This window comes from Mustelus asterias, chromosome 11 (assembly GCF_964213995.1).
Source record: "Mustelus asterias chromosome 11, sMusAst1.hap1.1, whole genome shotgun sequence".
Lineage (NCBI taxonomy): Eukaryota > Metazoa > Chordata > Chondrichthyes > Carcharhiniformes > Triakidae > Mustelus > Mustelus asterias.
Window position 1 is genome coordinate 94,747,716 of NC_135811.1, and position 16,717 is coordinate 94,764,432.

Here is a 16,717-nt window from a genome sequence, read left to right on the forward strand (position 1 = left end):
GGTGCATTGACCCAAACAGGCGACTAGGGGAATTTCACAGTAACTTCACAGTAACTTCATTGCAGTGTTAATGTGAGCCTTACTTGTGGCTAATAAATAAACTTTTTAAAAAACTACCGTGAGGCAAGCATGTCATGGTTGAAAGGGGAAGGGAGGGGGTTTGACCTCTATGCTAATTAGATGCAAACCATGACCTTTGAGGCTGAAATAAAGGGGTCATCTTATATGCCAAGTCAATATTTACCCTGTGATCTACGGTATGTATATAAAGAGCAGATATGTGAAATGTGATGCGTTGTATAATTGTGAATATTTGGAATAAAATTCAAAGAATGCCTACTAGTCAATTTCCTGTGGCAGATGATCAAAATCAGATGTAGTCTTCAGATGCAGTTAGAGGTTAGAGGTCAAGGTGCGCTGACATAATTCAGTCCCCATATTAACGTGTCATACTTAATTTGATAGTTGCAGTTTAAATGGCTGTATCCACATTTCTCTCTCTAGAAGCATCCTCATTGTACGAGGGATGCTGAGGCTGCAATATCACTACGGGACAAGGCAAAGAGGCAGGTCCCAAGAATGATCTCAGCCCGGATAGAAATTAAACCTGCGCTGTAGATGTTAATCTGCATGCTGCACCACACACTGCGTGGAGCGGCACAGTGACACAGTGATTAGCACTGCTGCCTCACAGTGCCACGGACCCGGTTCAATTCCCGGTTGGGCTCACCGTTTGTGCAGAGTCCTCCCCATGTCTGCGTGGGTTTCCTCCGGGTGCTCCGGTTCCCTCCCACAGTCCGAAAGACGTGCTGGTTAGGCGCATTGGCCATGCTAAATTCTCCCTCAGTGTACCCGAACAGGCGCCGGAGTGTGGCGACTCGGGGATTTTCACAGTAGCTTCATTGCAGTGTTAAGTTTAATCAATAAACTTTTTTAAAAATCTTAAACTCTAGCCAGCTGAGCTGACCTACTTCCTGAGCCATATTCACAATGGAAAATATCTGTGACACATTACTGCATTTCTGCTGGAACAAGGTTGTAAACATAGAAACTAGAAGCAAGAGGAGGCCATTCGGCCCTTCAAGCCTGTTCCACCATTCATTTTGATCATGGCTCATCATCAAATTTAATCTCCCCTTCCCCCCCCCCCATATCCCTTGATCCCTTTATCCCCAAGAGCTATGTCTAATTTCTTCTTGAAATCACACAACGTTTTGGCCTCAACTACTTTCTGTGGTGGTGAATTCCACACATTCACCACCCTCTGGGATTAAACACTCATAAGTATCCAATTTGCAGTTTGCATTATAGATGTGGACACAAGACTATATAGCTTTAAAAAAATATAGAAATTGCAATGATTTATTTGATCGATTATAGCGAGATATAAAATGGCATCCTTTGCGATCTAATTTAATTCAACAACAGAAACAGTATAATAAATTGAGCAAGCAGCCATAATACAAGATATACACAGCTAATGTCACGATTCAAAACTAATTTGCAGTAGTTTGTACAGGAGGCCTCAGTTTTAATTCATAAGCCAGTGTGTAATGGAAATCAGAAAATATTCTCAGAAACATTTTCAAGTATATTTGCTATTTATCATCTAATTGCTGTAATAAATGGGTCGCATTTACTGAAAATGTATCTAAGATTTCTGCTGAATGTGCTACATTCATTACAAGTGGAATAAGTTTCGCAGAACTATCTTGTACCCAGATGGAAAATCCAAACCTTCAGTCTGCACATCGCAAGTGCCCACCACGGGGGAGTCAATGGCCTAGTGGTATTATAGCTGGATTATTAATCCAGAAACTCAGCTAATGTTCTGGGGATCCGGGTACAAATCCCACCACAGCAGATGGTGGAATCTGAATTCAATAAAAAAATATCTAAAATTAAGAATCTACTGATGACCAGGAAACCATTGCCGATTGTCGGGAAAAACCCATCTGATTCACTAATGTCCTTTAGGGAAGGAAATCTGCCGTCCTTACCTGGTCTGGCCTACATGTGACTCCAGAGCCACAGCAATGTGGTTGACTCTCAACTGCCCTCTGACTTTGCCCTCAACCCATGCCTCTTTCAAGTTTCTCTCCCACCCCTCTCATGCCCTCTCCAACTAGGGGTGGGCAATAAATGCTGGCCAGCCATGTCCCACGATTGAATTTTTTAAAAAATCCCACTGCTTATAATAGCTGTTCCCTCTTCGGCCTTGCAAAACATTATAAACATAGAAAATCAACTGATTTTCCCAAGAATGAATTTTAAAAATCATCAGGTCACAAGATCATAAAATATGTAAAGAATATCCTAGATTTTGAGAATATTCAAATAATCCATTGGTTACCTGATCAACTTTGATCTCAGTACAAGCTGGTTCCACTTTTAGCTTATGATGTCCCCCGTTAATTTCAAGAACATGATTTTCAACTCTGAGAACCCTTTGAGCCACTGAGTAAGGAGCAGAAAAGATTTGTTACAGTTAATACCACAAGTCTATATACATATAGTGAAATTGTCAGCGGTTAACTAGACCACTAAATAGGACATCTCAAGTAAACATTTGGGTCCCTCTCATCCCGGGACCCATTATTCCTTAAGAAGGCAATATCTCACTCTCCAAACCCCACCAAACCAGCAATACTTTAGAAGCATCTTTAAGAGCAAAGATGTCCACAGACGTCTTTTCCCCATCACCATCCACCTCCTTAAATCCTACTCTCCTGTTCCTTCCATCCTCACATCGAACAAGCAGCTTGTCGAGCTAATTGGTTTCCTTGCCGTCCATTCAGTTGCCACTGTTGCTTCCTCTTTTTTCCCCCATGACACCATAACTCTTCCCAGTCTTCGCCCTCAACCCGTATCTCTGTCGAGTTTCTCTCCCAGCCCTCTCACGCCCTCTCCAAACTCACCTCGTAACGGCATCCATCTCCACCTCCCTTGATACAATTCACAATTTAACCCCTGACCACCTAGCTACCTTTCACAGCCTTCTGCTAAGAACATAAGAACATAAGAAATAGGAGCAGGAGTAGGCCATCCAGCCCCTCGAGCCTGCCCCGCCATTCAATAAGATCATGGCTGATCTGAAGTGGATCAGTTCCACTTACCCGCCTGATCCCTATAACCCCTAATTCCCTTACTGATCAGGAATCCATCTATCCGTGATTTAAACATATTCAACGAGGTAGCCTCCACCACTTCAGTGGGCAGAGAATTCCAGAGATTCACCACCCTCTGAGAGAAGAAGTTCCTCCTCAACTCTGTCCTAAACTGACCCCCCTTTATTTTGAGGCTGTGCCCTCTAGTTCTAGCTTCCTTTCTAAGTGGAAAGAATCTCTCCACCTCTACCCTATCCAGCCCCTTCATTATCTTATAGGTCTCTATAAGATCCCCCCTCAGCCTTCTAAATTCCAATGAGTACAAACCCAATCTGCTCAGTCTCTCCTCATAATCAACACCCCTCATCTCTGGTATCAACCTGGTGAACCTTCTCTGCACTCCCTCCAAGGCCAATATATCCTTCCACAAATAAGGGGACCAATACTGCACACAGTATTCCAGCTGCGGCCTCACCAATGCCCTGTACAGATGCAGCAAGACATCTCTGCTTTTATATTCCATCCCCCTTGCGATATAGGCCAACATCCCATTTGCCTTCTTGATCACCTGTTGCACCTGCAGACTGGGTTTTTGCGTCTCATGCACAAGGACCCCCAGGTCCCTTTGCACAGCAGCATGTTGTAATTTTTTTCCATTTAGATAATAATCCAATTTGCTAGTTGTCATTGTGAATAGTCTTCACTCAGCAGTTACATCTCCTCCCCTTAAAAATCTGCTTCATCACCTTCTTGCAAAACACTTGTCACCTCTTTCCGTGCAACCTTTGGCCTTTCTCAATTTCCTCGGCATCTCTGGCTCTATCATCAATTTCTAACTCCACTTCTAAATTTGCGTCAATGTCCCACAACCCTATCTTTGAATCTTTTCAATCGGTTTTCCAGCTTTATCCCAGCAATAAAACAGCCCTAACCAAAGTCACAAATAACATCTTCTGTGACCCTGGGGCATTATTCTTCCTTGACCTTTCTGCAGCCTTTGACCTAATCTACACCCTTCTCCTTCAAAATCTTTGCCCAGTTCAGTGGTATTACCCTTGTCTGCTCCCACAGTAACTTCTTTGCGGTGTTAATGTCAAGCCTACTTGTGACACTAATAAATAAACGTTAAACAATCTTACCCGTTCGATCTTCATCAGACCATCCCCACCAATGGCTTAGCTTCTCACCCCTGTGCCATTATCCCAGGACTGTCCTGTGAACTTAACCTTGACTCTTACCACTTCCTCAACTCTACGCTGCCATCATATGCTGCCACGGAGGCCAGCTCCACACTCAGCTGCACCATTCCACCACCTCTCTTGCCATCAGTTCCATCCCTTTCTCCAGCCACTATCCCAGGCTGCTTCCAGCTTCAGCATCCTACTTAATCCCTGAACTGGGTTTTTCGTCCCATGTCCTCTCCATCACAAAGACCATCAATCTCCACCTCCGTGACCCTGAAATCCTAATCCTGTCCTCTGCCACCTCCAATGCTCTCCTGGTCAACTCCAAGTCAGTGCAAAACAGGACAGGAAAATGTTGCGCATTGCCACATCTGAGTAACCTGTGTGTTGAAAGGATTCAGGGCTTTTCCACTTTGAAACAATACCACAAAGATGATATTTTACTGCAGCTGTAAGCTGTAAGAATACAGGGCTTATAATAATAATCGCAGGAATTAATTCAGTCACCAATACCACAAAACCGCCATATTGCATACCACACAGTATGAAGGCATTCACTTATTCAATATAGTCAAATATTAAATGTACTGTGAACAGTTTTGGTCCCCTTAGCTAAAGAAAGATATGCAGGTATTGGAGGCAGTACAGGTTCACTGGGTTGATCCCGGAAGGATTTTCTTATGAGGAGAGGTTGAGTAGGTTGGGCCTGTTCTCATTGGGGTTTAGAAGAATGAGAGGTGACCTTACTGAGACATATAGAATTCTCAGGGGGCTTGACAGGGTAGACACTGAGAGGTTGTTTGCCCTTGTGGGAAAGTCTAGGACCAGAGAACATAATCTCAGGGTCGCCCACTTAAGACAGAGATAAGGAGGAATTTCTTCTCTCAAAGGGTAGTGAATCTGTGGAATTCTTTACTGAAGAAAGAATCATAGAAACCCTACAGTGCAGAAAGAGGCCATCTGGCCCATTGAGTCTGCACCGACCACAATCCCACCCAGGCCCTGTCCCCTATCCCTACACATTTACCCGCTAATCCCTCTAACCTACGCATCTCAGGACACTAAGGGGCAATTTTAGCATGGCCAATCAACCTAACCCGCACATCTTTAGGCTGTGGGAGGAAACCGGAGCACCCGGAGGAAAAAGCTGTAGAGGCTGGATTGTTAAGTATCTTCAAGGCTTAGATAGACAGATTTTTTAACCTGCAAGGAATTCGAGGGTTATGAGGATAAGGCAGGAAAGTGGAGTTAAGGATTATCAGGTCACATGATTTTCTTGAATGACGGAGTAGACCTGATGGGCTGAATGGCCTACTTCTGCTCTTATGGTCTTATGTATATTGGCAATGTAGAGCACAATGCAGTCTCCCCTGGCTCATTCTAACCTCTGTTAAATATCCAAGGTATTGTCGAGTTTCTATTTTAATTTAACACAATATGTACAGGGGATGAAGGAGTGGAAGAATATGTCAGGTAGAGTGAGATGCAGTAAGGTGATAGGAGTCTCGTGTGGAGCATAACCACCAGTATTAATCAGTTGGGCCGAATGTACTGTTTCTGTGCTGTAAAATTCTATGTAATCATGTTAGGCACAAAGTAGTAAATTTTAAACTAAATTTAACAGTGCACTACAGGTAGGCAACAAAACTAGGTTATGATGAATGCTCATCTTAAAAAAAAGTGATGAATATTTGCCAAGTTTCCGTTGCAGGATAAAGATCATGGGCAAGACCAGACTGTCGATTCAACCAAAGCTATCATGCTGATTTGCTCTGGGCCATAAGACCATTTAAAAAATTAAATCTGACAACTTTATTTTAATTAATCCTAGATCTAATCACCTGTTTAATTGGTGCCATTATCACCGGCCTTGCTACTTTCTGATGTTCCAGCGGATATTGTTTCCATCCAACGTGGTGGAAATTCCCAGGTCAACAGACCTTTAAGTGGTCCGTCAAATTTTCCATCCCGCCCGTGACGACTTCTGCAGTGGACGGAGTGGAAAATTTACCCCAATAAACGGCGCTTACGACGTTTACAGATTGCCACCCTGGGTGGAATTTTCCCGTCCCGCCCGCCACGGGAATTGTAGCAGGGGGACACGGACCATGCAAAGGTGCATTGACCTCGGGCAGGATTTTCCGGTCTTGGGACAAGTGCGGATGGAAAATCCAACCCACTGTTTCGACTTTACGAAACCAGTGCCAGTGACGTGGCATTAGTCGCTGTCCCAGCACATTTTTACAGCACTTGGTGAACTTTTGTTTTTCCAAACTCTTCCTTAAAATTTAGTTTCTTTGCCTGTAATAATGGCAGAAAAGCTTACTGAGCCCGGGAATGGTGAAGAAAAATGAAGGCTTAAAACTTGTCTATGCTTTTTAGATCATAATATGGGTAATGTACAAGCATACTGTACATTACAGTAAATTATTGTACAGTACTATGCAGTACATGCATTTCTATGATTTATGTCAAGAAATACACTAATGTTGCTATATTACTGTTCAAAATTGATTGGGTACCAAATTCTGGCTTATTTTGCTGAAAGTAGTGTATCAGGTCTTGGTTCAGGAACCAATTCCCCCATTCATAACATTGTTCTTAAGGGAAAATCAGTTCTGGGTTACAATATCGCAACTTATGACACGGTTTTCAGGAAGCAATTGTTTCACAAATCCGAGGACTGCCTGTATCCTGTTCTAGATCTGCCCCCTCCGCTCTCAGGCTTTTCCGCAGTATCCTGCTCTGAGCCAGCTCCCTGATCTCCTGGACCTTCCCATCCAGGAGGGAAAATGTCTGGACTGTCTTCTAAGACAACATTGGACCCCGTTACTGAGAATCAACATTTGCTTCAGATGGGGCGGCACGGTGACACAATGGTTAGCACTGCTGCCTCACAGTTGCCAGGGATCCGGGTTCGATTCCTAGCTTGGGTTACTTCTCTGCGGAGTCTGCACGTTCTCCCGGTGTCTGCATGGGTTTCCTCCGGGTGCTCCGGTTTCCTCTCACAGTTGGAAAGACGTGCTGGTTAGGGTGCATTGGCCATGCTAAATTCTCCCTCAGTGTACCCAAGCAGGTGCCGGAGTGTGGCGACTAGGGAATTTTCACAGTAACTTCATCGCAGTGTTAATGTATACAGTCCATTCCTTGTAACCTGAAGTTGCTTAATTGAATTTAACTGATCATTCAAATTGAACCTGTACAGTATATAAAAAGCCCCCATCACTTTTCATTAAAACTGCTTAATTTACCTTACTGGATAATTCAAATTTTATTCATGCAAAAAGTGATAGACTTAACGAGAGTAGTAATTAAGAGCACCAATCTGTGCTCACAATTCATAATCACAATTCCGATAACAACATAGACCTCGTTGGCTGATAACCTTTGTGTGGTGATTGTCCATTTAGGATCAATCCGCAGAGTAATGGTCACATGACCCGGGGAACCAATTGGGAGCAGGTTGGGGGAATCACCCTGGTGAACTTGGTTTCCAGTTCCAGAACCTTCTCGGGAGCTGGCTGCAGCCACGAGGCTGCAAGCCTCCGCACAGCCTTTACCTGTAAATAAACACGCTGTTGTTTTTTCCCCGAACTGGTGAACAAGAATTATTATACTTTGTAAAGGTCTGGGGTCGAGATCAGTAGAAAGGAACTGTGCAAGTGCTGGAATCCTGCAATAATAATTGAAAATGCTGGAATTGCAGAGCTCAGTGCAGGAAGATGGACGGAAAAGCCTGGGAAAGGAGGGAGCTGGTCGAAGGTGGGGATGTGACGCTGGGAGTGAACACCAGGGAGAGAAAAGAGCTGCTCAAGGGCAGGGAAAGGGAAAGTCTGCGGGCGGTACGACCATGATGAACAACACCAAACACTTTACTCTTGCAGGTGCCAATCATCTGCTCACGTTCAGTTCACCATGTTTTAGAATCATAGAAAATAGAAGCAGGAGGAGGCTATTCGGCCCTTGGAGCCTGCTCCACCATTCATTATGATCATGGCTGATCATCGAATTCAATATCCTGATCCCACCTTCCCCCCTCCCCGATATCCCTTGATCCCTTTTAGCTCATCTCTCTTTGCTAGAATTTTCTGCTTTACCTTCTGCCTCTTCAAAGATAATGAGAGCAGACGTCGGCGATTCGGGTGGGAACAGTACATCCATTATCTCGCCGCCACCGTTCTTGGGCCGTAAAAAATGAATCATGAGTTTGTCTTCAAGGCTCTGTTTGGAAATGCCCGTAGGTAGAGCAGACACCTGGATGGTTCTATCCATTTTAAACTGCAAAGAAAACATTTTGTTAACATCGAAAAAAAAAGGAATGCTTTGATTCCCTACATCACAACCTGGGCTACGCTTTACAAGTACTTAATTCACTCCAAAGTGCGCTGGGTCATTCCAAAGACATGAAATACAAACAGCAGTACAGCACAGGAACAGGCCCTACGACCCTCCAAGCCTGCGCCAATCACATTGTCCTATGTAGACCAACCACCTGTATCCCTCTATTCCCCGCCTGTTCATGTGCCTATCCAGATAAGATGCTATATCGATGCAAGCTACTCTCTTCAAGTCTTTTATTCAACATGGATTATGAGCAGAAGCAGGTTCTCGAGGTCAGTTTGACATTTATGTAACTGTAGCGATGATTAAGCTGTGGCTGCTGTTAGTTGCTGGGTAAGGTTTCAAGGTTGACTATTGGTCAATTTACCATGAAGGACGTTAGGTACTATGCACTGAAATGTGTCAAGCGCCACCATTCATGATAATACTGCGGCTCAGATGATGATAAAAAATTAGAGGACTCATGTTGAAGGTCACTCAGTCCATCATGGGGGTCATTTGACATCTAATGACATTGGTCGGTTAGCTCAGTTGGCTGGACGGCTGGTTTATAATGCGGAGCAATGCCAACAGTTCACTCCCACTTCTGACATTGATTTTGGGGATGCACGGCAGCACAGTGGTTAGCACTGCTACCTCACAGCGCCAGGGACCCGGGTTCGATTCCCAGCTTGGGTCACTGTCTGTGTGGAGTTTGCACGTTCTCCTCGTATCTACGTGGGTTTCCTCCGGGTGCTCCGGTTTCTTCCCACAGTCCAAAGATGCGCAGGTTAGGTGGGTTGGCCATGCTAAATTGACCCTTAGTGTCAAGAGGACTAGATAGGGTAAATGCATGGGGTTATGGGGATAGGGCCTGGGTGGGATTGTGGTCAGTGCAGACTCGATGGGCCAAATGGCCTCCTTCTCTACTGTAGGGATTCTATGATAACAGCGTGGCTTCAATTCCCATACCCACTGAGATTATTCATGAAGGGCCCTGTCTTCTCAACCTTGCCCATAATCTGTGGTCTGGTGACCCTCAGGTTAAAATCACCACCAGTCAGCTCTTCCCCTCAAAGCAGAGAGCAACCAGTGGGTCATCTGGGACTATGACAACTTTCATACGACAACTCTCAAGTCTCCGATTTTACAATGTAGGTGAATTTACCAAGATATTGAGTAGGGATGAAGGGCTTTGGTTGTGAGGGAGAGGTTGGAAAAGTTCCCTCGGAAAAGAGAAGGTAACAGGTGACCTAATCGAGGAATTAAGGGCTATGGGGAGAGCGCGGGTAAATGGAGTTGAAATCAACCATGATTGAATGGTGGAGTGGACTCGATGGGCCGAATGGCCTTACTTCCGCTCCTATGTCTTATGGTCTTATGGTCTTATAATAAGTTTTCAAGATGTCAAAAGATTTTGATGGGAGTAGATAAAAGAAAAAATATTCCGTCTGGTGACTGGGTCAATAACCATATGTTGAAAATCAGTGGAAAAGGATTTAGAAGGGAGATGAGGAGAATATTTTTTCCACTCAAGAATTGCCAAGATCTGGAATGCTCTGGCTGAAAAGATGGTAGAAGCTGATTCCAGAAATAATTTGAAAATATTGGACTGTTCCTGAGGATGAGGAACTTACTGGGCTACAGGGACAGAAAGAGGGGATACGGGAATAACCACTGCTGCTCCTTCAAAGGGGCATGACACAGGTCAAGTGGGCAGAGTAATAAGTCTCTCAACGCTAGGTTGAAGTCCAACAGGTTATTTCGGAGCGCTGCCCCTTCATCAGGGTGAGTGGATTCCAAATAAACCTGTTGTACTTTAACCTGGTGTTGTGAGATTTCTTACTGTGCCCACCCCAGTCCAATGCCGGCATCTCCACATCAGGTAAAATGGTGCCCTGTGCTGTGAGTTTTGTATGATTCTAAATGCAACAGTTACCACAACGATCCAAACTTTAATGGTTCATCTTCCAACTTTACATTGGCATTTTGAGATGTGGTTCAACTTATTGTACTTGGCGGGACTTGTTCCAATAGGACCTCTGTGTAGATTAAAAACTGGAACAGAAAAAGGTGACATACTTAGCAAGCCTGCCAGGAGGGTAAATGCTGATGTCGATGAAGGCTCTCTACTGTAAACACTGAACTCTTTTTGATATGTTCCTTTTCTGTTAGATTTATATTTTTCTTTTGATATAATTGTTTATTTATCCCTTGCTTCAGATTAATTATGTACAGCTAAATAGCTCAGGAAGCATAGAGTAGAATCCTTACAGTGCAGAAGGAGGCCATTTGGCCCATCGAGCCTGCACCGACTCATACCCAGGCTTACCCATAATCCCATGTATTTATCCCACTAATCCCCCTAACATCTTTGGACACTAAGGGGCAATTGCCCTGACCAATCCACCTAACCCGCACATCTTTGGAGTGTGGGAGAAAACCGGAGCACCCGGAGGAAACCCACGCAGACGGGGAGAACGTGCAAACTCCACACAGTCAGTCATCCAAGGCTGGAATTGAACCAGGGTCCCTGACGCAGTGAGGCAGCAGCGCTAACCACTGTGTCACCATGCCGCCTGATAAGGAATTGCTAATCCTGTTACAAATGAAAATCTAGTAGCTGTTATACCAAGTTTCTTTTTCGCATTCTCAGGGTTTGGTCATCGCTGGCATTTATTGCCCATCTCTAGTTGCCCTGACTGTGGAGCTATCTCGACCGCTCCAGAGGGAATTGGTGTGAACCTGGAGTCTCACTGAGGCCAGACAGGGTGAGGGTGACAGATTTCCTTCCCTGAACACAAGAAATGAAAGCAGGAGTTAGCCCTGAAGGACATTATCGAACCAGTTGGGGTTCTTTTCACTAATGCCAACATTTAAAAAATTAATTCAAATGACCATGATGGGATCCGAAAGTGCTCTGGGTTATTAATGCAGGGTTCTGGATTGGGCTGTGCAATATGTGTACTCAACTATGGTACACACATTACAAAGAAAGAACAAAAAACAGTACAGCACAAGAACAGGCCCTTCGGCCCACCAAACCCGCACCGACATATGACGCCTTTCTATACTAAAGACCTTTTGCCTCTACAGGGTCCGTATCCCTCGATTCCCTGCTCATTCACATATCTATCAAGGTGCCTCTTAAACAGTGCTATTGTATCTGCTGCTACCACCTCCTCTGGCAACACATTCCAGGCACTTACCACCCTCTGTGTAAAAAACTTGCCCCACATATCTCCTTTAAACTTTCCCCCTTTTACCTTAAACCTATGTCCCCCTAGTAATTGACATTTCCATCCTGGGAAAAGGACTCTTGACTATCCATTCTATCCACGCCTCTCGCAATTTTGTAAACTTCTATCGGGTCGCCCAGAAGGGGAAGTGGGGGGGGGGGGGGGGGGGTCTCGTAAACCAATTAAAAAATAAATGTAGCCTTTTGCTCCCCCCCCCCCCCCCCCCTGGGTTTGTAAAATAGCCAACAACCCAATGTTAAATACTGAGATTACAGGTTAATTACCAATATTAGATTACACAATTAGAATAAAATCATAAGACACCTGGAAGATTTTTAAAAAATACTCCTTTTGGGGCAGAATCACCTGTTGGGTTGAACAAGGCTGGAAGATCTATGGGCTTGTAGAAGTGGGATGGCTCCTTCAGTGCTGGCGAGGCCTCCTTACCCGTTCACAGCAGACAGATCCGTGCTGCAGTGTAAAGATCGCAATCAATTTCAGCCATTGCCCGTGTGTCAAACTGAAACTAACATCCGTCCCCTGCTCCCTGGCTCTCTCCACTTCCCCTTTGAATTTATTTGTAGCAATATCATAGTCCCTTGGTTTCTTCTCCCCCCCCCCCCCCCCCGAAAAGTTTCTGGGGTGTTTAAAGGGTCAAAACTTCTGCCAAAGTTCCGAAGACATCCGATTCCTACCTCTTGCTGCTCTGCATCTACCCACCTCCCTCCTTTCGGATCGAAACCCAAAACAAAACGGGGAGGGGGCAGAAAACGCAAACGCAGCCAGAATGCAGCAATCGAAAGTGAAACTCTTCATGAGATGCAAGATTGAGAACCGCCCACAACTCAGCCTGATCCGGATAGGAACAACCAGCTCAGCTTCCCCCACCCCATCCAGCCCCTTAAAGATAGGACTCTGTAGCACCACATCCCCCGGGCAGACACACACAACTTCAATTCTCTGTCAAATGCCTGCTCTGTTTGATTTTACAGCTCTTTAAAACTTCAGAAATAAGAATGTTCCTCATTTGTAAGCCCCACAGGCATTGAGAGTGAAGTTTACCGACCCTTCAGTAAGTCTCCAGAAAGTTAGGCTTTAATGTTTATTTATTAGCGTCACAAATAGGCTCACATTAACACTGCGATGAAGTTACTGTGGAAATCCACTAGTCACCACACTCCGGCACCCGTTCGGGTACACTGAAGGGGAGTTTAGCATGGCCAATGTACCTAACCAGCACGTCTTTCGGACTGTGGGAGGAAACCGGAGCAGCCGGAGGAAACCCACGCAGACACGGGGAGAACATACAGGCTCCGCACAGACATTGACCCAAACCGGGAATCAAGCCTGGGTCCCTGGGGCTGTGAGGCAGCAGTGCTAACCACTGTCCAGCCATTACCGAATAGCTAGACTCATACTAAAGATTGGTACTCGGTGGAGGTACTGGGAAGCTGTCAGGGATGGTGGAACAAAAAAATGACCCTGTGCCAACACGCTCAGGAGAAGATGAAAGTGACATGGGAGGGGAAGATCACAGGAATATATCCAACCAGAATTGGCAATCCTAATTGGAGAGTGGGAAGAGTGAGGAAAACTTCACCTGGGTCCAGGAGATGAGGTAGAAGATGGAGGCAACTTGGCTTAACCCTGCGGCAGGGTAACTGATGGGTCAGAGGGACACAGACTGGCATTAGGATAAATAGCTTGATGGCAGAGGGTGTAACAGGCAGATGTTTGCAACCTGGCACAAGGGTCAGGTCAGGGCTAAGAATTTAGTTAACACCAGGGGGCAGTGAAGAACAGTGGGGAGTCAGTATGGCATCCAGTTAGGGAACAGTTGACATATTCCAGTCTATTATGGTAGGTCCATCCATTGCCAACTGTTACAGTACTTTATTCAGATGTGTTTCTCCTACTACCCATCCACCTGCTCCTAGAGACTCTCCCCATAACATTTCTGCTCTGGTTCCTCTGCCATTTATATCTGGGGGAGTTACCATTGTAAGAAGTCTAACAACACCAGGTTAAAGTCCAACAGGTTTGGAGTTACCATTGACCAGAAACTGAACTGGACTAGCCATATAAATACTGTGGCAACAAGAGCAGGTCAGAATTCTGGGAATTCTGCAGCCAGTAATCACCTCCTGACTTCCAAATCCTGTCCACCATCTATGATGCACTAGTCAGATGCACTCCCATTGCCTGGATGACTGCAATGGTGACATAGTAGTTAGCACTGCTGCCTCACAGTGCCAGGGACCCAGGTTTAATTCCAGCCTCGGTGACTGTATGACGTTTGTACATTCTCCCTCTGTCTGCATGGGTTTCCTCCAGGTGCTCTGGTTTCCTCCCACAGTCCAAAGGTTTGCAGGTTAGGTGGACTGGCCATGCTAAATTGCCCTTTGGTGTCCCAAGATGTGTAGGTTAGGGGGGTTAGTGGGGTAAATATGCGGGGGCGATTCTCCCCAAAAAATTCTAAGTGTCGAATTCACGAGAAAACTGGAGTAAATCACAGTGGGAGTTTAGAAAATGAATCTCCCACGCTCTGCGCACTGCAGAGTGCACTAGCGTGAATCATGCTAAACATCAGTGCGGGGCTGGCCAGCAATTGGGAACACAGTAAGAAGTCTCACAACACCAGGTTAAAGTCCAACAGGCTTGGGAGACCAGCAGCATAGTGCTGCGTGGGCCACTGCGCATGCGCCGATCTGTCAGCGCCGAGATCGACGCATGCGCAGTGGCCCCTGTCTGCCGCCCCCCCCAACTGCTGGCTAGCCCCGCAATCTCCGCAATGCCTGTCCTCCGTCCCCCCACAGTCCGATCGCTGGTCTCTCGGACATGTCCGGGCCCAGCCTCCGACTCCCCCTCCCCCCCGCCTCCTCCCACCGGCAGCGCAGTCTCCTGCCTACCGCCCAATTCCACCCTGCCATGACAGTCCCGAAACCCCCCCATCCCCACAGTGCTGACCCCCCCCAACAGCCCCAACCACCCCCCAGCAGGCCCCACCCCAATGTCCAGCCCCGATTGCTGGCCTCCTTCACTCTCCCACCGATCCCAACTGCAGAGTGGCAGCAGGACCTCCCACCCTCACTGATCACCCCCCCCCCCTCATCAGGCCCTGCCCCATTAGGCACTGCCCCCTTGGCACTGCCCCATGGGCACTGGCACTTTTCCCTTTGGGCAGTACCAGGGAGCCCAGGTTGGCACTGCCAAGGTGCCCATGCCCAGGAGGCACCCCCACCCCCCCCATTGCCCAAACCTCTGGGGGGGCCCCGACTGTCCTCCCCTTCACTCCAGTGGGTTCGGGCCACTAGCTACCCACTAGTGGGGAGCTATTGTAATCCCCACTGGAGTGAAATACTCCTGGTGGGGGGAGAGGCTAGCGTGCCAAGAGACTTCAGTCCCAGGCCTGCTAGTGCAATTTACATAATATTTAAATGAAGGGCTGCATATATAGGCTGGAAATTAGGGCCTAAGGTTACACGGTATGGAGATAACACTTTTTGTATAGGGAAACATAGATGTTTGGATTTCCTAAGTGCTAAGTTACACCAACCTAGTGACACTCCCCACTTGGCATCCCCTACAGTCCCCTACATCCCCTTACCTTGTTAAATCCTTTGACTTTTACCAAATATTCTGTATAATCTTTCAGAACTCATTGAAAGTCACATCATCATCTAAGTGCCTTTAATAATGTGTTTCCCTGCCAAAGCCAAGTGTTTTATTTGTTTTCTGGCTTTTCGATTTGTTTTGCCTGAGGGGAAAGCCTCACCTTACATTCAGTTCATGCTCTGGGTAATCGGGAAATGGTCAGAGTGGTCACTGCAAGAAAGCAATGAAAATTGTTCCCATTCCTAGATATGGCAATAATCCCACCTGAAAGATTTAACATTTATTGTTTGTTTCTGTGAGACATATTACAATTGTATTCCCTTTTTAATTCACAATTACCATTCCCAGTATCTGGGGCTTTGTCAACCAATCTGTTAGAATTCCAGGTTCTGGAAGGGATTTAGAGATAGTGGGGAACATTGTAGTAGAGGTGGGTAATCAGCCATGATCTGTTTGAATTGTGGAGCAGGCTCAGTGGGCCAAATGTTCTTTAGATAGCCATATGAACGGAGTGGGAATGGAGGGATACAAAAGAATGGTCTAGTTGGACCAGGGAGCGGCACGGGCTTGGAGGGCCGAAGGGCCTGTTCCTGTGCTGTATTGTTCTTTGTAAATGGACCAGGGAGCGGCACAGGCTTGGAGGGCCGAAGGGCCTGTTCCTGTGCTGTATTGTTCTTTGTAAGTGGCCTACTCCTGCTCCTATTTTCTATGTTCACAGTGGACAAATAAAGGGCTGTGTTAATATCATGGTAACCAACTCAATTAGCAAATGTCCCAGTCCAACCAAGTCAGATTGTATTTCCGCAGAGCGACAAATGGATTTGCTTTGAGCACTGATATGACAGGGAACAGACAATGCGTTGGCAGACATCATAGCCCTGATTTTAACTCAGGATCAGGAAGACACAAATTGGGGCAGACGCCAACCTTCCCCGATCTTGGCAGCATGAAAACCATGAGATTTTAATTCTCTCAATTCCCTCAGCCTCCCCCCAAGCCTCTGGCGCAGATCCTGTTGGAAGCAGCAGCTGACCAGTGGGCGGGGGTAGAATGTTCAGTGATGGGAGGCTATCACTGGATGTTCATCCGGCAGTAAAGATACTTCAGTTGCAATCAATAAAAGAACTAACTTCACAAAGTAAATCAAAGAAAAAGGTTTGATAAGGAAACTTCATTACACCAACACTCGGGCCACACAATCCCCATCTGCTTTCTATTTATCCCGGGTCAGCTGACCACCACATCATTTTGT

The 16,717-nt window shown here is 46.0% G+C and overlaps 1 protein-coding gene across 5 annotated transcripts in view; it reads right to left on the reverse strand.

Annotated features, from left to right (window-relative positions):
* The window catches only part of LOC144500679 (uncharacterized), a 28,917-nt gene extending 16,231 nt beyond the window's left edge, over window positions 1–12,686 (reverse strand). The window contains exons 1-4 of one of the 5 annotated variants that reach the window (XM_078223987.1): window positions 12,217–12,686; window positions 11,244–11,405; window positions 8,389–8,569; window positions 2,354–2,457 (exon numbers count right to left, since the gene is read on the reverse strand). In XM_078223987.1, coding sequence (XP_078080113.1) covers window positions 2,354–2,457; window positions 8,389–8,569; window positions 11,244–11,261 — 303 coding nt within the window. In that variant the 5' untranslated portion in view covers window positions 11,262–11,405; window positions 12,217–12,686. Of the gene's footprint in view, window positions 1–2,353; window positions 2,458–8,388; window positions 8,570–10,550; window positions 10,670–11,243; window positions 11,406–12,216 lie in introns of all 5 variants that reach the window. The other 4 variants (XM_078223990.1, XM_078223989.1, XM_078223988.1 and 1 more) reach the window with 4 other exon arrangements.
* Between the last annotated feature and the right edge of the window lie 4,031 nt (window positions 12,687–16,717).